This window comes from Macadamia integrifolia, chromosome 3, assembly GCF_013358625.1.
Source record: "Macadamia integrifolia cultivar HAES 741 chromosome 3, SCU_Mint_v3, whole genome shotgun sequence".
Classification (NCBI taxonomy): Eukaryota; Viridiplantae; Streptophyta; class Magnoliopsida; order Proteales; family Proteaceae; genus Macadamia; species Macadamia integrifolia.
In genome coordinates, this window is record NC_056559.1 from 11,684,386 (window position 1) to 11,710,753 (window position 26,368).

Consider the following 26,368-nt stretch of genomic DNA (forward strand, 5'->3'; position numbering starts at 1 on the left):
CCTATTTTTGTGTCTGGAAACAGTAATAGAGAAACTAGTACCACCTGTTTTTCTGTTATTTGAAACAAAAAGAGGGGAAAAAATCCACAAAAATCCCAATAGATTAGGCGATCTACCCAAGCCCTTCTCACAAAATCCCGATAGAAGGCACTGCTCTCCATATCTCGCTACAACTCTCAAGTGGCGACTCCAAAGGGAAAACCTAAAGGTGAACCTGCAACTCCCCTTCTCCAATCATCTTTGTCCAAACTTTCGAAGTGGCAGCTCCATCTCTAAGCTCCTGAAACTTAAGGTCCTTGAAGTTGTAGGTTCCCTATATTTCCCGTAACCTAGCGCTCCATCTCATCCCTATAGTTCCGGAAGCTCAAGGTTCATCTTCTTGCATCGATCAACTAGATTCATCAGTAGTATCTCTACTTGCAACTCCATGGTCATCGTTCAACCCATTCCAGAGTTCCTGCCTTGGCCCTAATTCTCTGATAATGGTGGGGGTGTGGGGTTTTCTCTTGTTGATATATCTCTGTGGGAAAGATCAACAAAAACACTTTATAATCTCAAGCCTGATTGCTGCTCTTTTTTTTTTTTTTTTTTTTGTTGCTATGTTGATTTGTGTTAGTGGTGAAGTGATTGCATTTGAAACCGAAAATTTCATTCAGTTTTGGGGTTCTGGTTGCTCTATGTGTCTGAAACTAGTTATGCATCTGAGACTATAAATTTGTTTTTGTCTGGATATTTATGAAACTGGGTATGCATCATCAAAAGCCCTCATCTTTGCAACTGGGTATGCATCATCTAGATATTTTTGAAACTGGGTTTGTATTGTTAGAAACCCACCTCCATTTTACTCTGCATTATCAAAAGCCAGCATTTTTTCCCCTCTTTTCTTGTTGGGATGTCTCTGAAACTGAACCCATAATAGCAAAGTGATATCTTTAGAAACTCTCCCTAAACCAGAACTTCATCAATTTATATGAACAAGATGAGGTAACTGGACTAGAGAAAGACCATTCCCTTACACCAAAATGATTTTGATTAGTAATATAGTAGTTTTCTCTCATGATCAATTTCACTTTGTTTTCCATTTTTCTTTTATAATAAACTCTTAAACCCAGAGATTGTTCTTGAGATGGGTCTTAGTTCTTCGTAAGAGGAGAATCTTTGCCCCTGCAAAAAGACAAGGATGAAATGGGTTTTGTTTTAACCATTGTCATGAAACCAAGCTTTGAACATGGACTCTTCCCTTTCAAATAGATTATATATATATGCAAGAGATCGAATCAGCAACTAGTTATTGTATCCACTGTTATTTCTCCTTATTTCCTTATAATTGCTACTTAATTAATTAACCTGCAAAAAAAGTGAACTTTACTGCTACAAAAGCTTTTATGCATCAGATCTCAGCTATAATGCATCTTGATCAAGATCCCTAGCAGCTCCTACTGTTAATCATTGCCTTTGATCAATCTTAATTAGTAAGACCCATTTACCTACAACTCCAATGTCATGTCTTCACTCGTGAGTTGCATTCCTACAATGTTGTGCCTTCACTCATGTCTTGAACTTGACTACACTGTTGAAAACCTTTCGGGAAACAGAAAAATCAAACACTTTTTGCAATTCCAAAAATCGTTTCTTAGCACAGAAATGGCAAAAACCATTTATGCTATATCTAGACACAGAAATAGGAGAAACAAAATCAAACAGGCCCATGAATGTTGCCGGGTCATACGTTGACCCAGGTCCAAGGTTTACCGGTCTACACAAGGATGAGCTGAGGTTCCTTGGCACACTAAAAAAAGACGAACAAAAAAAAGAAAACCAAAAAAATAGAATAGATACCCTCTTTTTGGTGGTGGTAATAAGCATCAAGGGAAGTTTAACTTACGACTTCTAAGGCATCGTTTGACAATGTTTTGTTTCTACTGTTTCTGTGTTTTCTTATTCCCATAAATGGATAAATAGCCTAAAAAGTGTTTGATAAAGTTGTTCCGTTTCACCTGTTTCTAGAAACATAAATCAAAATTTATGCATATTTACAATTCTATAAACGATTTTGACTTGACTTGCTTCATCGTTTTTATAAACAAATTTGAGAAGAACAAACAAAAAATTGTTGTGCCTGATAAATCTCTCAATTATTTAAACATAAAAAGAGGCAACCGAATCCTCTCTCCCTTTTGAGCACCCGATGATACTATTGGGGTTTTTAGTTGCATTATGTCTGCAAAAAACGTTTCGAGAGACATATTTATCAACACCAAAAAATCCTTTTTTGTTTATGAAAACGTGAAAATCCGTTTCTGTTGTTTTTAGACATAGAAACAGTAGACACGTTATCAAATAGTGCCTAAGTAATGAGGTGTAATCATTGATGGTTATGCTCTATGTTTTTAAGTATCCATAAATAATGAAACAAAAATACGGGTCCAATGAAGTTATTTTGTTTGGAATCTTTATTGCTTAAAGTATAAGAATCACAACCTATGTAGGCTTATGAATCATGAAAACCCATCCTCTCATTCATCATTGTAAAACAATTTTTTGTAGATTTATGAAATAATTGCCTATGTACATTAGCCTATGTAGATTTTTTTTTGTATGGGGGAGGATTTTAAATTTTACTAAGAATCTAAATTTCAACTTAGAAAGAATTAAGGGCAATATTTAGAATTTATGTTTGAGAAAAAAGCAGGGATGATTATATTGAATGGTCAACAAATGTAAGCATCCGGTTAGACTAAGATATAGAGTTACATTATCGCTCAATGCAACTACAAGATGATAGGCAAAGAGTTACCTATTGTTAGTAATTCAAAAAACAAATAAAGAGACCATCTAAATAGATGGAACTATATCGAACCACCACAACACCCCCCCCATAAAAAAAAAGAAGAAAAGAATGGAACTATTTCTTATTTTAACAGTTAAAAAATGCAACTTGAAGGCAAATAAGAATTTGGATCAAGAGCTTGCCCTATCATTATATGCATTTATGGCTGGCAAAAATCCATCGACATAGGGGATCAATAATGGCATTCCATAAACATATTATGAATTGAGCCCTTCAACCCAAGGGGGTAGTGCAGTTGGTGAGCAACGAACTTGGTACGAACCGTAAACTCGAACGTCTCAAGTTCGACTTCCACTAGGCATGCTTTGGGCCACTCACACGGGGTGTTTAGTGCTCTTCACTGCTTTCAGTGAAAGTTGAATGATTCTCATTCAACCCCGGCATGACTCGGTCCATGAGTTTGTGGGGTCAGTATGGGCCTGCGGGACTAGTTAGGCCAAAGGCCTGGATACCCGTCATTAGGAAAAAAAAAATTATATATAGAAGTGATTTTCTTTTTCATGAAAAAAAACCCAACAAGCCGAGCGATAAAATAGGGCCATAAGTAATTTTTTTTACCTGTTTGATACTATATGAGAATTTGGGTTCTCAACCTTACAGATTTTTCACTACTGTAAATGACATACCAAAGTGATAATTATTGTTTGGGATCAAAGCTTCTAAGACATTTACAAAGTTTGTGGTTAATTGCTACTCTTTACGCTATGATAATAATTTACCTATAGGTATATATTGTTGTAGTCAAAGTCGTGAACTAAGAAGTTGTAATATTTTTTTGATTGTCCATTATTTAATTCCTAGAAGTTCCTTAAATCAAGTTTCATTTAAAAAGAAAAAATCATGAAATTAGGGTCAAAATAGATGTTCAAGAAAAATTGAAGTTAACTAATCATTACGTGTAATTCTCAAAAGATATCATTGTCTTGCATATTTTTTGGGCACACCTTATTGGTCTATGGTATACTCAACTTCAACATTGTTTGATGCATATCATTAAGGTAATCCCTTTCCAATTAATATTGTCTAGTAGCCTAGTATTGTGAATCTACTACTACCCACAATTATTTGTGGTGGAAAATTGTAGGTTATTGCTCTCATTGGGATAATAGATAAAGAGATTTTTTTTTTTTTTTTTTTTGACAATGGATATCCAGGCCTCGGCTTGACTAGTTCGACAAGTCCTTTATTAGCCCCACAATCGCATAGATCATATCATATTGGGATCGAATGAGAACTATTCAACTTTCACCGAAAGCAATGAAGAGCACTAAACACCCCATATAAGTGATTCTAAGGAGGTAAAATGAGTCGAACTCAGAACCACACTCTTTCTGAGACGATGATCCCTTGCCAACTCAGCTACCCCCTTGAGGTTTGATAAAGAGAAAATCTCGTTATAACCAAAGTAAGTGAAAAAGAAGTTGTAATTCCCTTTTTTTTTTTTTTTTGTGCCTATTTTAGTATAACACAATTATTCTTTCAATTAGGCTAAGATTATGCCATTTAAAAAACGTGCAAGACAATGTTATATTTTGAGAATGACATGTAGTGGTAAGTCAAATTTCAAATTATTTTGAAAATCTATTTTTACCCTTAATTTAAGGAACTTTTATAAGAACAAGAAAAAAACAATCAAAAGAAAATTACAACTTCTCAATTCACCACTTCGATTACAAAAAGGTACACCCTTTAGAAAATTTTACCTTGAAAACCATCAACGAAAAGATTTTAACAAAAGAAGCAATCAAGAAACAAGTTATTTAAAGGTTTCTTTGCTTTATCCTCTTAATTTTGGGTACATTTAGAGTGAATCCATGTTAATGTTAATATGCATAGCTAACAACCACTAGTCACCAAATGTGGTTAATTGCTTCTTTTTTAGTAGAAAAACAAAGTTGCATATGGTCTTTTTCGCTTTGAAACTTAAATACACAAGGACAAATAATAGAAGCTAGATCTGCCTCTATATATATATAGTTACTCACACAGAATAGCAATACATATGCATATGGTATATGAAAAAAAATCTGAAGTCCCACAATATCATTTCACTTATCAAGCAATCGTTATAATAGAACAACATAGAAATGTAAGTCTTCTTCTTTAAGTTGATGGAAAGGAACAATTTTCTCTCATCTCAAGAATGTATGCCTATGGTTCAGTCCTTGATGACCAATACTGTTCAATTCATGGGCGTTTGATGCTCATTTCTCGAGAATCGCCGCTTGAAGATGAGGGATTGTGCCCAAACTCACTGCTCCCCAGATCTCGGCTTGCCGCCGCCACCTTCCTAGACCTCTTTGAGTCTCCATTAAATAAACCTGCATCATAGTCTGAGCCACTATTTGAGCTAAAGGCAGGGCTTTGTGCAGTTCTTATGCCTTCGTTCAAATCCTCTAGTGAGACATCACCTTCCAACGCACGCACAATCTGCTCAATAGAAATCACTAATGTTGTTCAATTATTCAATTCACTTGAGACGTGAAGGTGAATGTTATTACATATATAATTAAAACATGGTAGAAATTTTTGTAAGTTTAGACCATATAATGGAGAGGTATAAGCTCCCATCCTCAAATCCATTTTAGAATTAAGGCGATGGTTTGACTAACTATCTAGACATAGTCTCTGGCTGATAAGTTTACCTGGCTCATCTTTGGACGCCTCCTTGCAGAGTGGCGAATGCTTGCAGCTGCACAGGCTACCATCTGAGTCATCTCATGTGGCTCATAATTGTTCTCCAAGCGTGGATCCACCAGCTCTTCATAGTTCCCTTCTGAGAGTGCCCGTGTCAAAAGAGGCCTAGCCTGCTTTCACATACACAGGAGATCAAATAAAATTTTTCTTGGATTTTATATAAGTTTCATTGTTTCAAATAAGATTTTGTTTTCTTCTAATGACGGGTATTCAAGTCTTTGGCCTAACTAGTCCCGTGAGTCCATACTGACCTTACAACTGCATGGACCTGATCATACTAGGGTTAAATAAGAGATGATTTATTATTAATGTGTATTTCTTCCTTATTGAAAGCAATTAAATAGTATTGTGAAAGAAACAAACCCAGTCTACTAGACTATCTTCCATGTATGAATTAGTAGTGTCCACAGGTGGTCTTCCAGTAATCAATTCCAGCAACATGATACCGAATGAGAAGACATCAGATTTCTCAGTTAGCTTTCCACTCGACGCATACTCAGGTGCCAAATATCTGTCATTGTCATGAAAAATAAAATAAAGAAATGATAAATGACATTTTTCATTAATAAAAATCCTAATAGAAACCCCATTTATGCTTGATTTAACATCTTAATTAATCAACATTTAATTGATCATTCTCACCCAAAAGTTCCCATCACACGTGTGGAGACATGAGTGAAATTGTCAGAGGATAGCTTAGCCAGTCCAAAATCTGCCACCTGAATTAGCATTGTAATTTCAATTATGTAAATTAGCTCAAGAAAACCCTTAAGCATTATGTAGATGGATAAATCTGGATCAGATTCACGTATGAGAACAAGCTTGTACGTCCTTTGAAATTTATTAAATGAAGAGAGAGAAAGTGGATTTCAAATCTACAGACCAAGGATGTACGATATTATCCCAAATCTATGGACCATATGAACCTAATCCCGATCTCTATAATGCACATACCATAGCTTCATAATTATCATCCAGTAGAATATTTGCCGCTTTAATATCACGATGGATAATACGAGGATGGCCTGTAAGTAGTTAAATTATTAGTGAGCATTTACTTCTTTATGTAAATGTACTAAGAGAGAGATTTTGGTAAGATCACATACAATCTTCATGAAGATATGCAAGTCCTTTGGCTGATCCCATAGCAATCCGAAGCCTTGTTGCCCAATCCATGGTTGGGCGACCAGGTCCTAAAATCACAAATTTAAGAATGGTTGTCATGGTATGATCAATTTTACATTTAATCCATAAGTGTGGGAGAGCAGAAATAGAGGAAGAGCAAACCATGAAGGTGGAACTCTAGTGTCTTGTTGGGAACAAACTCATACACCAACATCCGCTGCCCACCAGCTATACAATAGCCTTCAAGTGACACAAGGTGACGGTGATGGACACGACTGATGATATCGACCTCTGCCTGGAACTCACGCTCTCCTTGACCACTGCCTGACTTGAGGCTCTTCACCGCAACGACCGTGCCATTAGATAGCACTCCCTTGTGTACATACCCAAATCCACCTTGACCTAACAAGTTGTCTTGAGAGAACCCATTTGTTGCTGCTGCTAGTTCATCGTAGCTAAATGTGCTCTTATTGAATCCAAGGGCAAGGTTTGGAGATGGTGGTGGTAGTGGAGGATGGTGTGGTCCTGAGAAATTGGTGCTCATTTCACCGCTCATCATGGGTGGAGGTGGAGGTGGTGCAAGCCATCCTCCACCTGGTGGCCCGCTTGATACTGGAGGTGCTTGCATCTTAATCCCCTGTTCCATTGATTGTGGACTATTGTGCCAGTTTGGACTTTGTCCAGTATTGTTATAATAATGATTGCCTGTTATGTAAGAATAAAAAAAATTCAAAAAAAATCAATTTGAGAAGTGAGATAAATAGGATCTGGATCCTCTCCGACCCTCCAGCGCGCATCTAACCGCTAGTTGGGGATTCGCACTCAGCCCAAGACCCTTCCGTTATCAAATTAGCATTTGAGGGTTGAGAAGATCCAGAAAAGAGATAAATACATAAATCAATCATTGAATAATCACATAACGGATAAATTAATGGAATGAAAAAAACGTAATTTTTAGGATTAAGGTTGTAACACCTTTGTCTCCCTGACTATGGTCAGAATAGTATTGCATCTGGTTATGTGGTCTTCTCTGCTTCTTCTTCCTGCAGCACACTATGACCATAGCCACAATAATGAGTAATGCTGCTACTCCCACTGTGATTCCTACGATAAGGGGGATAGGAACACTGGAAGAGGATGACGGCGAAGACGAGCTCTTCGATGATGATGATGATGATGATGAAGGAGACGACTTATGTGGTGGTGGTGGTGGTGGTGGTGGTGGAGGAGGTGGTGGCGGAGGAGGGGAATCGTTGCCATTGGAAGATGGAGGAGGTGGAGGCGGAGGAGGCGAATTGTTGCCATTGGAAGATGGAGGAGGTGGGGGTGGTGAATTATTTGAGGATTGGGGTGGTGGTGAAGTCGTAGGTGGCGGCGACTGCGACGGCGACGGGGGAGGTGACGATTTTGGGGGAGGTGACGATTTTGGAGAGGGAGACGATTTAGGTGGCGGGGACGATGACGATGACGACGGAGGCGGTGCGTCTGGCGAGGGAGGACTTGATGAAGACGAAGAATTTGATGAGCCCGATGTCGGAGCAGTCACAGGGGAGTCGGACGAACCCATTTTGCGAATGCGGAACTTCCGGCTAAGATGAACGTCAGAGACTGCCGGAATATTCCCCTCGTCCTGTAACTGCTCGAACCCTGCAAAAGCGAAATGCAAGAGATATAATCAAATAAGATAGCTAATCAACATGAATATATAGAAGAAGAAAATGGTTTATTTACTTCTTCCCTTTCATATAAATCTACATGGTCTGATCTAGATTCTAGACTCCTCTGATCTAAGATGCAAACTATTACATTTCTTAACAGAAGAAGTTAGAAAAAGAGTTTAAAAGGGAAAAAGGTTGACCCTCCGATCCAAACATTTTGAATGTAGATAAGCTCTGCAGCCCTTGAATCTACCATGTAAATAACCTATTATGCCCAAAAGTATAGAGAGAAACAAAGAACATATACGTAAAGGACTAGAGAGAGAAAGAGAGAAAGAGAGAAAGAGAGAAAGAGAGAAAGAGAGAAGAGACCTGAACTAAGAAGATGGGAGGGTTCTCACAGGAAGGAGAGCAGGAGAGGCAAAAGAGTCTGCATTGTGATGGTTGCATCCTAGAAAGAGAGGACCCCTTCCCTGCCACCAATCACCTCCTACCCCAAAGAAGGGAACATTACCCAATCCTATTTTTAATAATTGGATTTTGCTCAGTCATATTTCCTAGGCCCACGAAATAAGGAAAAAATAATAATAATAATAAAAATAGACTGTTAAAAAACCTACCTCTCTCTCTCTCTCTGTTGCCCTCCCCTGTGTGGTGTCTCTGCCACCCTTTGTTTGGGTTGAGTTTGTTATTTTAGTTTTACCTTTTCTTTGTCCGAACGTGCGGTTTCTTCGAGCTAATAAGGTAGATGTCCTAACAAATGGCAGTACCGCGCCCACCTCGGACGCTCAAGTTTACTTGGTTCATTGAAAAAACCTGAGTGGTTGTGTCCTTAATGCAGACCAGGCCGTTTTGTGATTTATTTTGTCGGACCAATTTAGTGGTTCACTTTTACATTACAGTAGAACAAATAAACCAGACTGGGGCTCTGTGTTTCCTCTCCATGTATAAGACTTAAAAGGTATCTCTCAGATCACAAATATCCATAAAAACAAATAAAAAAAACAGGTCCCAATATCAAGGATTTAGTTATAGGTACCAATACGATAGGATCAATGTATATCAGTCACTTTTGCCTTTAATTTTCTTTTTAAAAGTACATTTTTACTATTTTACTTTGAAACGATGTGTAATTAATCTGGATTGATCAAGTATCGATATCACGGGAAAAAATGATCGACACATACGTTCCTCTTCGATATCGATCCAGATCATATCGGTACATGTATCTATACCGAGATCTAAATCCATGGAAAGGGTACAAGAAATTGCAATTGGAATCTACCTTGTTGTGGGGCTTCACATTTCTCGCAATGCCAGTGCAAGTCTAATCGTTTATGTACATGAAGAATAATTATCCTTAATACACATGAAAAGGATATAAGGGAGGAGTAGGGCGTTATTGCTCCTCGTAAGTGGAGAATAACATATGTTCACAAACGGTTTTGTGATGGCATGTCTGTTTTTTCTTTCACAAATACCTTCCAAACACTCTTAATTAACATCATGGAAAGGCATCGATAGAAGAAAACTCGCACATACTGTACGTGAAGGCACGAGAAACTGATTTGGACTCCCTCTCTTGTCTACTTTTCTTCTCATCAGTATTGGAAAGGATCCTTAGCTAGGTGGAATGAGGTTGCAACTTGCAACTTTATTACTTTACCCAAATTCCCAACCCCAGTACTGTAAGCAAAATCTTTCCAATTCTCAAAGCTCCGGTAGCTATCCTTGAGCTAGCGGCTCAACAGGATGGGGGGTGTTGGGAAGAAGGGGCATGGCGATCAATTTCAAAGGGAAGAGGGTGTGTGACACAAGCTGGCCCAATAGCATGCCTAGCTTTTCAATAAAAGCAAATATAAGAGCATTGCTTAATTGTCATCTATTTCAATGTAAATAGTAAAATATTGAAGAAACAATGGTTTTTCTTTCCCATTATTTATATGTATAACGTTTTACTATTTGTCACTTGATAGTACATGAGTTAGTCCATGTGATAAAGGATCAGAAAAGCATCTACTTGGTACAATTTCAGTTTTAAATGAGTAGAGGAAGTAGCTAAAATTATAAAATATGCCATTTAACTTTTTTTTATTTATCTACATTTGATGGTATGCATTCTGGTAATTTTACTAAAACCTTGAATCCAAGTTTGAATTACTTTCCTTGTTTATTTTGGACTAAAATTTGACCAATCAAATATTAGAAGGACACGGACTAACTCATGTACTATACCAAATGACAAATAATGAAACATTACGCTTCTCTAGGCATATATAATGACGCCTTAAAGGACCCCAAAGCATTACTATTTTTTCATACTAATTTTACGCAAAAAGAAAATCACAAGTAGAGGTGGGCTATGCTTGGGTAGTAGTTAAGTGGGCTAGGGTGCTCCAAGCCTAACCCAAGGTATAGGCAACTAACCCGATCCTCAGATTTGGGACTGTTGAGCCTAACCTATTCACAATTATTTAAGCCCACAGCGAGTTTCGGGTTTTTTTTTTTAAATGGGTTGGGCTATGACAGATTTTCAATTTTAGGCTGTGTTTGGTATGCAGTCTCATAATGTATTTTGGGTCTAAAACTCATTCTAAAGCGAGAAAAAGGAGAAGAATCAGGCTTCAAAATGCATTCTATACCCATAATCTATTGTAATAATGCATACCAAACACAACCTTAATAAGAAGTTCATTCTAAAATATGGAAATACAAGAGAAACACTTACATGTTTAGGATGGCCATCTCCTATACATAGATAGTTAACAACTCTCTCTTCCGGATATGGAAGAGAGATATTGGATGATTTATTTATTCCAATTGATCTGGAGGAGATTATTAAGATAAATGGTTTGGGACTCCAATCCTCTATGGTGAGCGGTAGTGAGGATTCAGTGGCTGGAAGGATCTAGACATGCACCCCAGTTGTTGGATGCTCACTACCACTCACTACCTCCCCGCTGAGGATTTTTGTGCTATGATTTGGTATTGCACTTAGTTACATTGTTCTATAACACATTGAACCACGTTGACATACCCGGATGCAAAGTCGGAACCATTTCTCTAAACTTGGAAATGTGTTTAGCTATTAGATTATGTCCTATTGTTTTTTCATATGCTGTAATCTTTGGTTGTTAAGAAATGATCTTCCTTTTTATGGTCGACAATTGTGAACATCAGAAGATGTTATTCAGGTTTAATCTAATGCTTTCCAAGAGTTTCATGTTGTTTCTACTGCATCTACTATTATCTCAACTACTACTTCCATGAGGTTCTTAATGATTCATATTAACAACTACCACCTACTGGTTATATAAAAATTAATTGTGATGCAAGTTTGATTTCAAATTTTGATAAAAAGTTGGGCTCGGATTCATATTTCATGACTCTCTTGGACATCCTTTATTTGCTATCTTCTCCATTAGCTTTCCTTTCACTAGTCATTGATGAGGCTATGGTGATTAGATCAACACTCATGGAAGGTATTTTTGAAGGTTAGGATTGTATGATGGTTGAATCAAATAACAAGATGATTATTTCTCATCTTCAATTAGAGAACATTTTGTATTCGACTGCTTGTTTGAATCTTGTATTTTTGAACGTGCTTTAAGAGAAATTATTAGTATTGATGACTCCCCAGCAAGAAGAACATTGTCTGTAATGTGCACGATAGTTTAGCCAATTTTTTTCGATCCATAAATTCAAGAGATGTGTTCCTTTTTTGCCATGAGTCCTTCACGTTAATAATAAATTTATCATATTTTTACCCAACAAATCCCTCAATCTAATCACAATCTTATTTAACCTTGGATCCTTCCACTGCAGTTAGCGAACAGGATGGGGCCCTTTTTTTTTTGTTGGTTTGGTTCAAGTTCAAGAGTCTACTGCGTAGATCCAGGCCAAGAACAGACCAACGGAAGAGTCAATAGGGCCAAGGCCACTTCTTGAAAAGTAAGGAAATTAGGTTGGATAACATTCCTCAATTTTAAAACGAAAAAAAAATGATGGGCCCATATTAGGTTGGATCCTAGAACTTTCATCGTTGGAAGATACGGAAAGCCTTGCTGTTCTGTACGGTTAAACAGTTCATATTTAAAACGGAAAAAAGAAAATCAAATTAAGGTGTTTTTTTTTTTTTTTTTTAACAAAAGAAAAAACCGTAAAATTTTCGAGCGACGAACCTTTGACTCCGGAAGTGGGAAAAAGAGGGGAATAAGTGAAGAAATTTGTAAGACTCTAACCCAAAAGAGTCGCAGGTTAACCTTTGGATCCTAACGAGGGAAAGGGTAAAGTCCGAGCAATGCCTTCCAGAAGAAGAGCGCTTCTGAAGGTCATAATCCTCGGTGACAGCGGGTGAGTAAATTTGATCTATTATTTATTTATTTTTTAAATCTTGTAATTTTTTTTTACTCAATTTCTGGTTTTGATCGCCATTTCTAGGGTTTTCCTTACGAACCAGATGAATCTGTCGACATCTTAGTTGAATTTTCCGGAAGCTCAACTTAGTTTTCAGTAGTCGATGCACCGAGAATAAAATTTAGGACATTATTTGGATACAGAAATGCTTTAATAAAGCAGACATTGATGATTTGATGCTTCTTTTTTTCCTTTCTGAGTTACTGGACCTAAATTAAGTTTAGTTTATTCCCGATCGGAAGCTTTGTGAAAATTCACTTGCTTTTGAACGGAATAGCCGTTAGCTGAATAGCCTAGATTACTTTTCCTTATGGAAATTTGTTTTCTTCTCGACTACTAGTTTTATTTAGATTATTATAATGTTAGTTCGTTTGATTGATTTTCTTTTTGTTGGATTTTGTATTCTATGTGATTTGCAGGGTTGGAAAGACCTCCTTGATGAATCAGTATCCTTCCGTCAATCTGTTTGTTATTGTCAGAAGAACCTTTTAAATTTACTCCTTTTGCCTAGACTAAAGAAGAAGAGGAAGCTCTGTTTTTCTTTTTAAACTAATGAAGTCAGTATTCATATACAGTTTATTTTTGTTTTTTCTTGATGGTTCAATTTTAGATATGTTAATAAGAAGTTTAGCAATCAATACAAAGCAACAATTGGGGCCGACTTTCTAACAAAGGAAGTGCAGTTTGAAGATAGGCTCTTCACCTTACAGGTTAGTGATCTGTGGTTGATATGGTACTGAAACTTTTAAGATTTTTTTGCATGAAATTTTAATAGATGTGCTCAGTTTGTCCATCACAATCAGGTTGTAATTTTTTGCTTGCAATTTTTGTAATCGATAGTTCAGAAATTTTGTGATGCAATGCTCTTCAATTTCCTACTGTACTCATTGTGAATATGCTTGTATTAAATGGTTGTTTCTTGTACTGGTGAAGCCTGAGAATCATGCTGAAGGATGCAACTAAATTCTTTTATCAGTATATGTCTATCTGAGACGTTTTTCTAGGATGTAGCACTGTTCTACGTGTTTATGTGCATTTTGGGAATGTGATTTTTTTTTTCTGCATCAAGTTATATCATTCATATAGTAATTTGATAATTTGAAGTTGTTTAAAGCTCTACTATGCCACGTGATCTAATTTTTATTGGAGTATTGAAATCCTTCGAGTGGTATATATAGTTTAGTTGCTAGTAGGAATGGTGATCTAATTGAAATTTTCTCTTTCCCCCTTTTAAAGCCTTTCTGGGAGAATTTTGGTCCAAATTGGCAGAAGGTTGGAGGATACAAAATCACTAATTGCAAAGACCATTAGACTTAGAACTTCAAAAAGAACAAGAATTTTGATTAAGACTGAAGTTAAAAATATATATATGTGAATATCATTTAAATCTCAAAGTTATGTTGGGGTGGGTGGTAGCAACTCTTCCAGTGTGAGCAACACCTGAAAGTGGTATGCACAAGAGAAACAAAAACAAACAATCATACACAAGAAGCAAAAGATTTATGTGGTTTGCCAAAACCTCCTACGTCCATGAAGTGAGATCCATCTTTCACTAGAATCAAGAGAAAAGAAGTCAACCCTTGTGATTTGATACCCAAACCCAAGCATGTATATCCTTTTATCATCTCCCATTCACTCTACATCCCAAACTTGGCTCTTTGCTTAGTCCTTGTACACATATTGTACGCACATCACACCTTTTGAGATTTTCACAAGAATCCTCACATCTTCTTGGATCATCACTACTCTTTGTGGTAGACTCCTCTCTTTTATAAACTCATTATTGTTTTCTCTCTCCATTGTAGAGAAAACCCACTCATTCTCTATTCTTGGTAGAGAAAATTTATTCATTTTCTCTCCTCCTTTCTTCTCTTGGAAGAAACATCCACTGCACACACACTTTACAAAGTGACTCTTGGATTCTACAACCCACTAAAGAAAAGATAGAGGATGTCAACACATTAGCACTTGACTTCACATGGGTTTGGACCCAACTTGGGCCCGACCACCCAATAAAAGCTCAACTTTAGTTTAATTGCTTTAACATTTTCTTTGTTAACCACTCCACCTTGCTTAAAAAATCAATCATTTCCTTATTGACCATTCCATCGAGCGTTAATGGCTTCAACAACCCATCACTTCCTTGTTGGTCACTCCACTCTTCCACTTGCTTGGAAGAAGGAACTCTTGGGAAGACTCCAATCTCCTCCGCTTACTCTCTTTCATCATTCATAGTAGAGAAAAACCATTAATTCTCTCTCCTTAGAGAAAACCCATTAAGGAAAGAGGTAGTGGATGCCAACTCTTTGGCACTTGACGTCACATTGGGTTTGGTTTCAATTTGGCCCAATCACTCAATAAAATTCTCCACCTTCTCCATTAACCTAGCTAGGCTATTGAACCAATCCATCAACCATTTTAGATAAAAGCCACCAAACCCAACAAGTTATACATATTATTCCTCCATCATCCTGTTCTCTATGCCTATCTGATTGTTTGAGTAGATATTATGTGTTTTTCTCATTAAGATGTTGTTTTGAGCCTTAGTTAAGATGTAGAAACAATGATAAGGGGAGAAACGAAGATTTGATTTCATTGATGTGAAATCCTATTTGTTCTTACTGATCACCATAAATAACGAGCTTTTATTATGATTACATTCGTCAAACCACATAGCAAGCCATGATAGTTGCAAAAGTATTGATAGAGGCAAAACGTGTTGAGATAGAGTTAGTGGGAGATGAGAGAAGGGTGCACATAGGGCTTGGGTTTGGGTATTAAATCCCAAGGGTTGTACTTCTTTTCTTGTAATTCTAGTGGAACCTTCATTCCTTATTGGGTTTTCTCTAAAGAGAGAGAGAATTAGTGGGTTTTCTCTACCATAGAAGATGAAAGAGAGTGAGTGGAGGAGGTTGGATTCTTCCCAAGAGTGGTGTCTTCCAAGCAAGTGAAGACCGGAGTGACCAACAAGGAAGTGGTCGGTTGTTTAAGCCATTAAAGCTATATGGAATGGTCAAGGAAATGGTTGGTTGTTGAAGCAAGGTGGAGTGATTAACAAGAAAATCGTTAAAGCCAATAAAGCAAAGTGGAGTTCTTATTAGGTGGTTGGGCCAAATTGGGTTCAAATCCATGTGAAGTTAAGTGCCAATGTGTTGGTATCCTCTATCTTTTCTTTAGCGAGTTGTAGAATCCAAGAGCCACTTTGTGAAGTGTGTGTGCAATGGATGTTTTTTCCAAAAGAAGAAAAGAGGAGAGAATGAGTTAGTTTTCTCTACAATGGAGAGAGAAAATAAGGATGTGTCTATAAAAGAGAGAGGTGTTTACCACAAAGAGTAGTGACGATCTAAGATGCGAGGATTCTTGTGAGAGTCTCACAAGGTACAATGTGGGTGCAACATGTGTACAAGGACTAAGCAAGAAGCCAAGGTGAGGATGTAGAGACAATAGAGCGAATGAGAGATGAGAGAAGGGTGTACATGGGGGCTTGGGTTTGGGTATCAATTATCAAATCGTAAGGATTGTATTTCTTATTTTCTCTTGATTCTAGTGAAAGATGGTTCTCACTCCGTGGACGTAGGCGGTTTTGCCGACCCATGTAAATCTCTTGCCTCTTGTGTGTGATTGTTTGTTTTTGTTTTTATGCATTCCGTTTTCGTCTGTTTCTCATGCCGGAGTTTAGCTATTGCACAATACCATTTAATGATGCCTAGCGTTAAAACTGAGAGAGCGAATGGCTTTTATTTCACTTTTATGGTTGGAGTTAGTTTGTGTTGTTCTCTTGCATATGTGCCTGCTTCTCTTGCACTGTAGCACAGACCTTTAAGATTTCCTTTCGCAGCAGCTTTTCTGTTTTAGTTGATAATATCTTGCAAACGTATTTGTTTATACAAGCATGTTGTGCAAAAAATCAATTTTTATAGAATCATGATTTGAAATTTACCAAAAATCTCTTTTTCTCTTGAGCTTTGGGGGGAGAGGAGAGAGAGAGAGAGAGAGAGAGAGAGTCAAGAAATAATACAAAATGTTCCATAATTTTGTTTAAGAAAAAAGATTGTAAAATATTACTGATCCTTTTTTGGCTACCCGCGGCTGGCTTTGGCTTCTGCTTATTGTTGCAGTTCTAGGGGCTTTTGTGTCTTCTGCTCATGGTAGCTGGGCTAATTGGTCTCTCTTTTGCAGCACTCTATTGCCTTTTGGGGCTCTTATTTTTTTAAAATTCTGCTGCTTATTAAAAATAAGAAATATTGTTGAGGTTTTGAAAATATTTCAATATTGATATATGTTGAGAACCTGCTGAAAGTTTCTCTCTCAATATTTTTCAAAAGTTTGGGGGAATTCACTTTTGGGATGAGATGTTCATGGGAATATGAAACTATGAATTAGGGACAATCAGCATTAGTGGATAATTATGAATCGTTCACCTGTAATGAGACCAGGATGCTGTCACTCTGTAGCAATTGTCACCATTTGCAGCCATTTTGCATTTATGGGTTACCTGAATTAGGGATTGATACCCATGAAATTCAACAACCTTCTTGTACATGATCTTTTCTATTTCCTGTTCTCAACCAAAGATATGTTATAGATTAAGGTTGACAGTGTTTACTATCTTCCTCATGGCTATTTTGTTTGGCAAGAGAATGAAAGAAACAAAATTCTTCCCTCCAATTGTTCAGATTCTCAAAATGTTCTCTTTTCACTCTTTGAAATTTTCTCACCAAACCATTTGATTTGTGAACTTTTCATGCAGTAAGAATTTTATTTCTCAAAACTTCTCTTTTTAATGTCAACTAAACACCAGTGAAATTTTTTCACTTTACAACTTTATTTTTTTTCACAAACATTTTCTTTTTTATGTCGATCAAACACCAGGGAGTTTTCACTTTTGACAACTTTTTTTCCCCTTCCATTCTCTTGCCAAACAAACATATTTTGTTTACTTGGGCACCCCTTTCATTTTAGAGTTATTACAACTAACCCCTCTCCGTTAGTCAATTAACATTTATTGATGATGTCATGGATGGGGGAAATCGTAAATGGCAAAACTACCCAAGGGTAGTAAAAAGAGCATTATACCCATCAACTAACTCCTCCCTACCAAAAGCAAAATCAGTCCCTGCTCTATCGTTTTCTCTGCTGATCGTTTAAGAACCCTCTATACCGAAGAAGAAAGAAGCTCCTCTACTGCCGGCAAAGATCGAAGCCAAAGAAGAATGAACCTCACCTCCCTTCTCCAAAACCCTCTGCGACCCTTTACCTCAAGCAAGATCTCTGCCCTCCACTAACCGAAACCCTAACCCGCAGAATCAGGTATCTTCTCTCCTCTTTTTTTTGGTAGATAAAGGGATGGGTTACTTGCTCCCTCCTTTTAATGATGCAGGTTGGTGAAATACTACCAACATTTTGAAATAACCTAGAGGGGGGTTGAATAGGTTATGCTAGTGGAAATTTAATCTTTTGAAAATAATATCCCCAAGTGTGATTGCAAATTAAAATGTTGTGGAATAAATAAATAAACACAATCACACAACACCAAGATTTATAGTGGTTCGACTCATTCCGAGTCTAGTCCACTCCCTTCAAGATCCTCTTGTAAGGTATTCCACTAGCTCTTCCCTTTCAGTACAGTAGGTAAGGAGGAAAACCTTTACAATCTTTAAAGGATAAGAGTATCCGGACAATCCCCTTTACAGGTAGAGAGACACCTTACAATCTCCTTTAAGGTAGAGAAACACCTTACACTCTTTTAAGGATGAGAGAATCCTTTACAAAAGCCTAAGTACAATCTAGACTTAATGTAAAAATAGAGAAATAAGAGAAGTGGAATAATAGAGGATTACCTCCGGTGTAGTGCAAATGAAATATGCAATGATGATAGAATGCACCTTTGAAGTCTTCTTAATGCTTGCAATGCAAATGCCAAGATGTAGATGAAAACTTGTAGATGGTCTTGAGTTCCTCTTGAATGTAAAATGAAGAACTTGAACTCAAGAGATGGTGTAGACCAATTCTCACTTGTAATGCTTAAATAATGCTCCTCCAAAGTTAGGATTAATTGTTAATTAATGAGTAGCATTAGAGGTATTTATAGGTAAGCTTAGGAGAGCTTTCTAGGCAATAAATCGGACTCTAACAGTCATATTTTGGATCTACATGTTAACCGTCATTGATAGCTGGTCGACCAGAAGGAGTCGTTGGAGATAAAAAACTAGCCATTACAAATGGTCCAGGTAGGTGCCGGTCAATCGGGACTTTCATCCGGTCGACCGGCTATGGCCTCGGATAGGTCCGGTCTACCAGGCCTTCCAGCCGATCGACCGCCTACAATTCTGTCTTGTTTTTGATGAACAATTGTCATACTGACCAGTCGTCAGTATTTCGGCCATAACTCTTCGGTCTGACATCGGATTAACGCGATTCAAGTTGTGTTGGAATCGTGACTCGATTTTCTACAACTTCCATGAGGGGTTCATCTCTTGATACCAACTCTAAGATTTTCCAAAATACCCTTGAGTCAGATCAATGTGGTTTTCACAGAATTTCATTAGAACATATTTTTCCTAATATGTTCCTAACCACTTAAGGACTTTTATACTTGGTCAAAATATGTCCTAAGGTCATTCTAGCATGGTGTTATGTAGTGCATGAGGTGCGTGCACGTATATATATAGAACTTTACAGATTATATATAAACAACCATTCTATCCTAGAGGTCTTCTTCTCCACTTGAATCTTGAAGTCTTTATCTTCACTTCCACTCTTGGCACTTTTTCTTCCATTATTCTTGTTTGAAATTCCATGTCTTTGAGCTTCATGTCTTGACATCTTGAAGCTTGAATTCTTCTGATATGTTCTTCAAGCATTGATACCAACTTGTTGATACACCTCATTTGATGATTTCAATCTTTATTTCTTCCTTTCATTCATCAAATTCGATCTTTGATATGAAGTCTCTACAAAACAATACTTGAAGGCAAATTGTGAAATACCTTTATATGTTTGCTATTATCAAAACCGACTATAGGAGTGTGGGCATATCCCTAACAATCTTCCCCTTTTTGATGATGACAAATAGATGATTCTCAAATAAAATATATAATCAATTACCAATAAATTGGAGAATCATTTCACAATTTCTCCCCCTTTGTCAACAGCAAAAAGTGGGGTTAAAAATCTCTATATTGTCTTTCTTGGTTAGTTATTAAGACGCTAGTAAGGCTCTAGTAAGGCATTGATGCGGTCCAAAGGCCATAAAGCAGCAGCACGCATTAAAGGTATCACGTAAGGCGATCACATCATGAGATAAGGCGCTATAAGGCGACGCCTTATACACAAAGCGGGTGCCTTATGAATATTTTAGAATTTAATACTTTTTTAAAACTACTTTAGATAGATTCCAAATATCAATTTTTGATTGGTAGGTGTATGGTCTTGAATGCACATGAGATGCATGGGATCAACTTCTAACAACTAAAGTACTCCACCAAAAAAACCAGACACGATTCTCACAGAGGGTTTGGACTTTTGAGTTAAGGGTTTTGAGAAGGAAGAACCAGGCGACCAATCGTACCCCCCAGGAACTCCTTCAATCTTGCTCCGGCTTCTTCTTTCTTCTCCGGCAGCAGTGAGGTTATTCCGGTGAACAATCGTACCCCCTCTACAGGTATGTTTTTGGTTTTATTTTTTTTCTCATCTTTTTCTTGTTCATGCTACGGTGAGTGTTTTTCTTTCTTTCTTTTTTTTTCTTCTTCTTTCTTCTCGCTTCTTTCTTCTTCTTCTGATACAATACCTTTTTTTTTTGGTTTCTTCTTCTTCTGTTCTTCACTTCTTCATACGGTACCATTTTTTTTATTTTTTATTTTTATAAATTCTGTTCTTCACTCTTCTCTTCTTCAACCTCGATGAGCTCTATACCTTTTTTTTTTCTCTTCTTTCTTCTTCTGTTCATCATCAATACCTTTTTTTCTTTTTTTCTTTCTTTTGTACTTCAGTTCTTCATTCTTCTTCAGCCTCCGGTTAACTTAACTCTGTACTTGTCTCTTTTTTTTTTTCCCTTCTTTCTTCTTCATTCTTCTTCTGTTCTTCATACAAAGTACCTGATTTTTTTTCTTCTGTTCTTCACTTTGTTGAAGACTACGGTGAGTTCCATACCCATCTCTTCTTCTTTTTTAAAAAAGTTATATGTTTATATAATGTATAAACCCCCAATCAATTTTACACATTGGTATAACGCATTGGTATGAAGTATGAACCTTTAATATTTATTTAGCATATGAGTAATAGGATTTAACTAGGATTTGAGTCAAATAGTTTTATAAAAAAATTACATAGGAATGCTTTAGTCAATAAGGTGACGCTCTATGCCCTCCTTATTGCTAAGGTGCTCTAAAAGACCCTCAAACACCTCCGTCGCCTTACCGCCTTAATAACTAATTATTAAGAGCTAAGGTGCTCTAAAAGACCCTCAAACGCCTCCGTCGCCTTACCGCCTTAATAACTAGTTATTAAGGCGCTAATGCGTTTCGTGGGGTTAAGGCGTGAGCCGCCTTATAGGTAATGCAGTATTTATTTATTATTTATTTATTTTTTTATTTATTCCATTTCTTTGTTTTTTAGTGGCTTGTGTACAAAAGTCTTGTACACTACGTCATACCGAATCACATAAAAGGAAATATAATTGAAAGGAACCCTTAGTCTCACATGCCTTGGCTTAGGGTTGAAAATGAAAACCTTGGCAGTGGCGATCATCTCCATCGATTCCAGCTGCGACAACATTTTTCCGGCTACCATGGCTCCAGCGATTCCTCCTCCGGCTACTCCAGCTCCGGCTAGGTAAGTAAAATAGTGTAAAAGACTTCTTCTTGATGGGGACATCTACGTGTACCAGCGGTGTAGGCGCAAGACCCAGCCCCATATGCATTCCATTTGGCTGGAGGAAAACTAGAGGAAGAAAGAAGAAGGAAAGAGGAGTCGAACCAGCCTTCCCAGCGCTGGGTTCGACCCCCCTTGTCCTCCCATTTGGCAGATCCTGTGGACCCCACCAGATCCGATCTTATTTCATTACTTTATTTTAATTCATAGCATTATTTAGCTGATTGAATAATTAGGAAATTAGAAATTTTTTTCTATTGGTCAATTAGGTAGTTTATTATTTCGGTGATTTAGTTTCTAAATAACTCTTTTATTTTTGGTAGTTTTACTCTTTATAAGTGTAAGGCCATTGGCCATCTTTTAGTTAATGAATTTTTTGAATGAAAACACAAAAAAAGGCTGTCGCCTCTCTCACGATTCCTCTCTCTCTCGCCTCTAGCTATTTCCCCGCCCCCTTTCTCGATCTCTTTCTCTCTTTCTGTTCTCTCTCTTCTCGCCTCCCTCCCCCTCCCAATCTTGTTCTCTGTCGCTGCTTCTGTTTTCCCTCTGCTGCTGCTGCTACACTGTTGCAGCCTATGTGCAGAATACTTGAAGATCATCTCTATTGAATGAGGCCCACCTGGGTTGCTGCTGGATTCATCATCAACAAAATGGATTGCTGCTGGGAATTACACCACCAATCTAGACTGTCTTCCTTTATCAAATAGGTTGGACTTCATCTCTTTACTTTGGAGAACCTTGAGTTCTTCTTTTTCTCCTCAGACTTCGGACAACAAGAAGATAAGTAAAACCCCCCCTGTTCCACACTCATTGGCTGCCTATTATTTTCATTATCCCCCCCCCCACTAAAACCTGAAATATACTCTGTTTTTCAAGCCATTATTTACTGTTATCCTAAAGAAATTCCTGTTGTTTTACCTTTCATTAGTTGGCTGATTTTAGGACATTCTTTGGTTTACTTATCTTGCTTGATGTCTTGATTGATTGGTGCTAAACTTAACACATATTTGCTGCCATGTTCCCTTCCCCATATCCCCTTTTGACACTTGAGTAGTTTTTAGTGTTTTTCATGCTTAGACTAGTATTGACTACTACTGCCATGTTAGTCTAATATTCTGTATTTTGTTGAGCAACTGTGAACCCAACCCAACTCAAGACCTATTGAGTCTCCCTTGTGTAACGCCCTGGCCCTATTAACCTTGCGCATTATTGTCCTCTTTGGCCCATGGGCCTCAAAGCTTTAAAACGCGTTGTGCCATGTTAAGGAAGCTGAAGGTTATTAGCTAGTCCAGGAATCTCTCCCTAGGCGATGTGAGACTAAAGTTTGCACACCCTCACCGATCTCCTAAACCCCCTGGTACTAGCCGTATTCTTGGTGGGGACACCTCACCGATCTCCGAGGCGAGTCTGGTACTTGCCGTATTCTTGGGTCATCACACTTTCCCCTTTTCGGCACAGTGTCCCAGTTGTGGCTCCACATACTGTCGGGGTCCGCTCTGATACCATTTGTAATGCCCTTGCCCCATTAACCTTGCATAATATTGTCCTCTTTGGCCCATGGGCCTCAAGGTTTTAAAACGCGTTGTGTCATGTTAAGGAAGCTAGAGGTTATTAACTAGTCCAGGAATCTCTCCCTAGGCGATGTAGGACTAAAGTTTGCACACCCTCACCGATCTCCCAAACCCCCTGGTACTAGCTGTATTCTTGGTGGGGACACCTCACTGATCTCCCAGGCGGGTCTGGTACTTGCCGTATTCTTGGGTCGTCGCACCTTGTCTAGTGGATTGACCCCTTGTAGGAAACCTAGTTGTCTAGGTCCCCTTCCTCCCTACATCGTCTTGGTATCAGAGCTTGGTTTTTGGTTGGTCTTGTTATGATTGGGTATCATTGTCATTATTCACATGTCTTGTCTTTTGAGGTCTAACCTTTGTCACAACCTGTCCGTAGTCGAGTATGAGCTAAATGATTGTTACCTTAGATTAGAAGATACCCTCTTTCTCCTTCGTTTGGTGGGACCAAATAGCATTGGACGCTATTCCCACCAGAAACACATTCTTGAGAGGGAAATTTCTGACCTTAGGATCGAGAGGGCCAACTACATATCTCAGTTGGAGATTCTGAGTAGGCCTCGAGTCTTTGTTGGCAACCACACCTTGGTTGCCCCCTTTCTTTATGTCCACCTGTAGTGGTAGAGCATACCAAGACATGTCTGACCCTCCTAGTACCACCATTCAGCCAGAGCAATGGGCAAGAGCCCTCTAACGAAATGAAAAGCTCTTGAACAACCTCCAAGCCGAATTAACTGTCAGTAGAGCTAATAGGGAGGCACAGGCTGCTCATCTCCAGACCGTCACGGCTAGGCTTGCCGCCCTTGAAACAAATGCCCTAAACTCAGATGGACGGCAAGAACACCATACCTTAGGCACTGGGCCTAGAACAAAAGTCCCTAACCCTGAGGTAGAGAATGATGATAACCACATTCATGGTTATGACCGGATAGGGGATAATTTTCTAGGCACAGGGTGTGGTAGAGGTCAGGGTAGGGCTCGAGGACAACCTGCTCTAAGACACCATACCCAATATGGAGATGATGAGGGTTATGAGCACCATGATAAGGGTTTTGATGTCAGGCGGATGATTAAGGTAGATGCCCCTACCTATGATGGTCATGTTGATGCTAGGGTCCTTCTAGATTAGATTAATCAGATGGATAGGTACTTTGAGTTTTATGATATGCCCGAGGAAGTCCACTATAGATTTGCTAAGTTTAAGCTTATTGGAGCCGCCTAGGACTTCTAGACAGACCTAGAGTACCAAGAGGCCAACCTAGGACTTGAGCCAATTACAACATGGGTAGAAATGCAAGAGAGGCTCAAGAGGGAATTCTTGCCTATCACCTATAAGCTATAGTTGTTGAATGACATGAACACCCTGAGGCAAGGAAAACTGACTGTGATCGAATACATGAGCAAGTTCAATGAGTTGAAAATTATAAGCCGTACTCGGGAGGATGTTGAGCAAACACTTTCTAGATTCCTTACTGGGCTCAACTCCGAAATCCAGTCACGTATGGCACCCCACGTGGTGCGAGACGTTCCATAGGCCTTCCAAGTAGCCCTTGAGGTGGAGTCCTCCATGAGAACTTATTCTCAGAGGAAGAGCTTTCAAGCCGGGGAGCCCCACTTTAGGAAACCACCCCAAGGAACAACTGGATTCCCAAAACCCCTACTGCACCACAACGGCAATTTGACAATAGGGGTAAAGGAATCTTGGGAGAAGCACTCAAGGGCATTAGGCAGCAACAATGCTTCAAGTGTCGAGGGTATGGTCACTTCTCTAAAGAGTGCCCCAACAGGAATCTCTATGTGGGGGAGCAGACTCCTGAAGAAGGTGACCAAGAGGGTTTTTAGGACCATGAGTATTAGGAACATAGACCAAATGAGACCATATCTGATGAGGACGCCGAGGAGGCCAGTGACCTCAAGCTCGGTATTGTGCGATGCATGGTCTCACAACTTAGGAGTAGCGATGATTGGCGGCGAACTAATATTTTCATCACTTACACATGTCATCTTGGCAAGAACTATCGCATCGCCATAGACAACGGGAGTTGTATGAATGTGGTTGCCAAGAGTGATGTTGCTCGAATGGGCCTCAAACCCAAACCCGACCTCGACCCCGACCCCGACCCCGACCCCAACCCCAACCCCAAGCCTTACAAGGTTGCCTGGGTAGATCAATCCACCATCCCCTTTAATTTGAGGCGTCTAGTTCCCCTACACTTTGCAGGATATGAGGATCGAGTGTGGTGTGATGTCCTAGAGATGAATGTTGCCCCACATCATCCTAGGTAGACCCTGGTTATATGACCGGGATGTCACCAATTATGGGAAGTCTAACACCTATGTTTTTAAGTTCAAAGGGAAGAAGATTAGGCTGACCCCTAGTGCTGCTAAGGAAGCAAGGGTTCCAGAACACAAGGGAAGTACATCTAAACATACCCCCACCAAAACACTCAACATTTTAAATCAACAACAATTTGAAGGAAAGTGTCAAGAGTTAGGGGTGATTTATGCTCTAGTTGCCATACAAAGTAATACCAATAGGTCACGCTTATTCACTGAGGCTCCTAGAGAAGTGCAACCCTTGTTGAGGAAATTTGAGAGGTTATTCCCTGAGGAACTACCTAATGAGTCACTGCCTATGCGTGACATCCAGCACGTTATTGACTTAGTTCCAGGGTCCTCTCTCCCGAACTTACCCCATTACCGAATGAATCCCAAAGAGCACGCCGAACTCAAGCGGCAAGTGGATGAATTGTTACAGAAGGGATTCATTAGGGAGAGCCTTAGCCCATGTGTAGTACCTGCCTTGCTCACGCCAAAGAAAGATGGCACCTGGCGTATGTGTGTTGATAGTAGGGCCATCAATAAGATCACTGTCAAGTATAAGTTCCCTATCCCTAGGCTTGATGGCATGCGAGATATGATGGCCAACTCATCAATCTTCTCAAAGATTGATCTCAAGAACAGGTACCACCAAATTCAGGTAAGGCCTGGAGATGAGTGGAAGACAACCTTCAAGACGAAGGATGGCCTTTTTGAGTGGTTAGTTATGCCTTTTGGCTTGTCAAATGCACCTAGCACCTTCATGAGGATAATGAATCAAGTGCTTCAACCATTCATTGGCAAGTTCTTAGTAGTCTACTTTGATGACATCCTCATCTACAGTAAGACTCCGTCTTCCCACT

At 38.7% G+C, this 26,368-nt stretch overlaps 2 protein-coding genes across 5 annotated transcripts in view; one reads left to right on the top strand and one right to left on the bottom strand.

Moving 5' to 3' along the window:
- Positions 1–4,791: 4,791 nt before the first annotated feature.
- Positions 4,792–8,831, bottom strand: LOC122073176 (proline-rich receptor-like protein kinase PERK4). Of its 3 annotated transcripts, none has more exons than XM_042637716.1 (9): positions 8,704–8,831; positions 7,649–8,320; positions 6,836–7,378; positions 6,655–6,741; positions 6,503–6,573; positions 6,191–6,267; positions 5,912–6,059; positions 5,497–5,658; positions 4,792–5,281 (listed from the first exon to the last, which is right to left on the bottom strand). In XM_042637716.1, exons 2-9 carry the CDS (start codon positions 8,238–8,240, stop codon positions 5,039–5,041), a joined length of 1,923 nt encoding a protein of 640 aa, XP_042493650.1. In that variant the 5' UTR covers positions 8,241–8,320; positions 8,704–8,831; the 3' UTR covers positions 4,792–5,038. The 3 variants fall into 3 exon arrangements, with proteins under 3 accessions (XP_042493650.1, XP_042493648.1, XP_042493649.1); XM_042637714.1 differs by having other exon boundaries at positions 8,733–8,805; XM_042637715.1 differs by lacking the exon at positions 8,704–8,831 and adding an exon at positions 8,532–8,673.
- A 3,640-nt stretch (positions 8,832–12,471) lies between these two features.
- The window catches only part of LOC122074846 (ras-related protein Rab7), a 22,418-nt gene continuing 8,521 nt past the window's right edge, over positions 12,472–26,368 (top strand). Inside the window, exons 1-3 of one of the 2 annotated variants that reach the window (XM_042639815.1) lie at positions 12,472–12,684; positions 13,167–13,193; positions 13,358–13,457. In XM_042639815.1, the coding sequence (XP_042495749.1) occupies positions 12,632–12,684; positions 13,167–13,193; positions 13,358–13,457 (180 nt within the window). In that variant the 5' untranslated portion in view covers positions 12,472–12,631. The remainder of the gene's footprint in view (positions 12,685–13,166; positions 13,194–13,357; positions 13,458–26,368) is intronic. The other variant, XM_042639814.1, reaches the window with a different exon arrangement.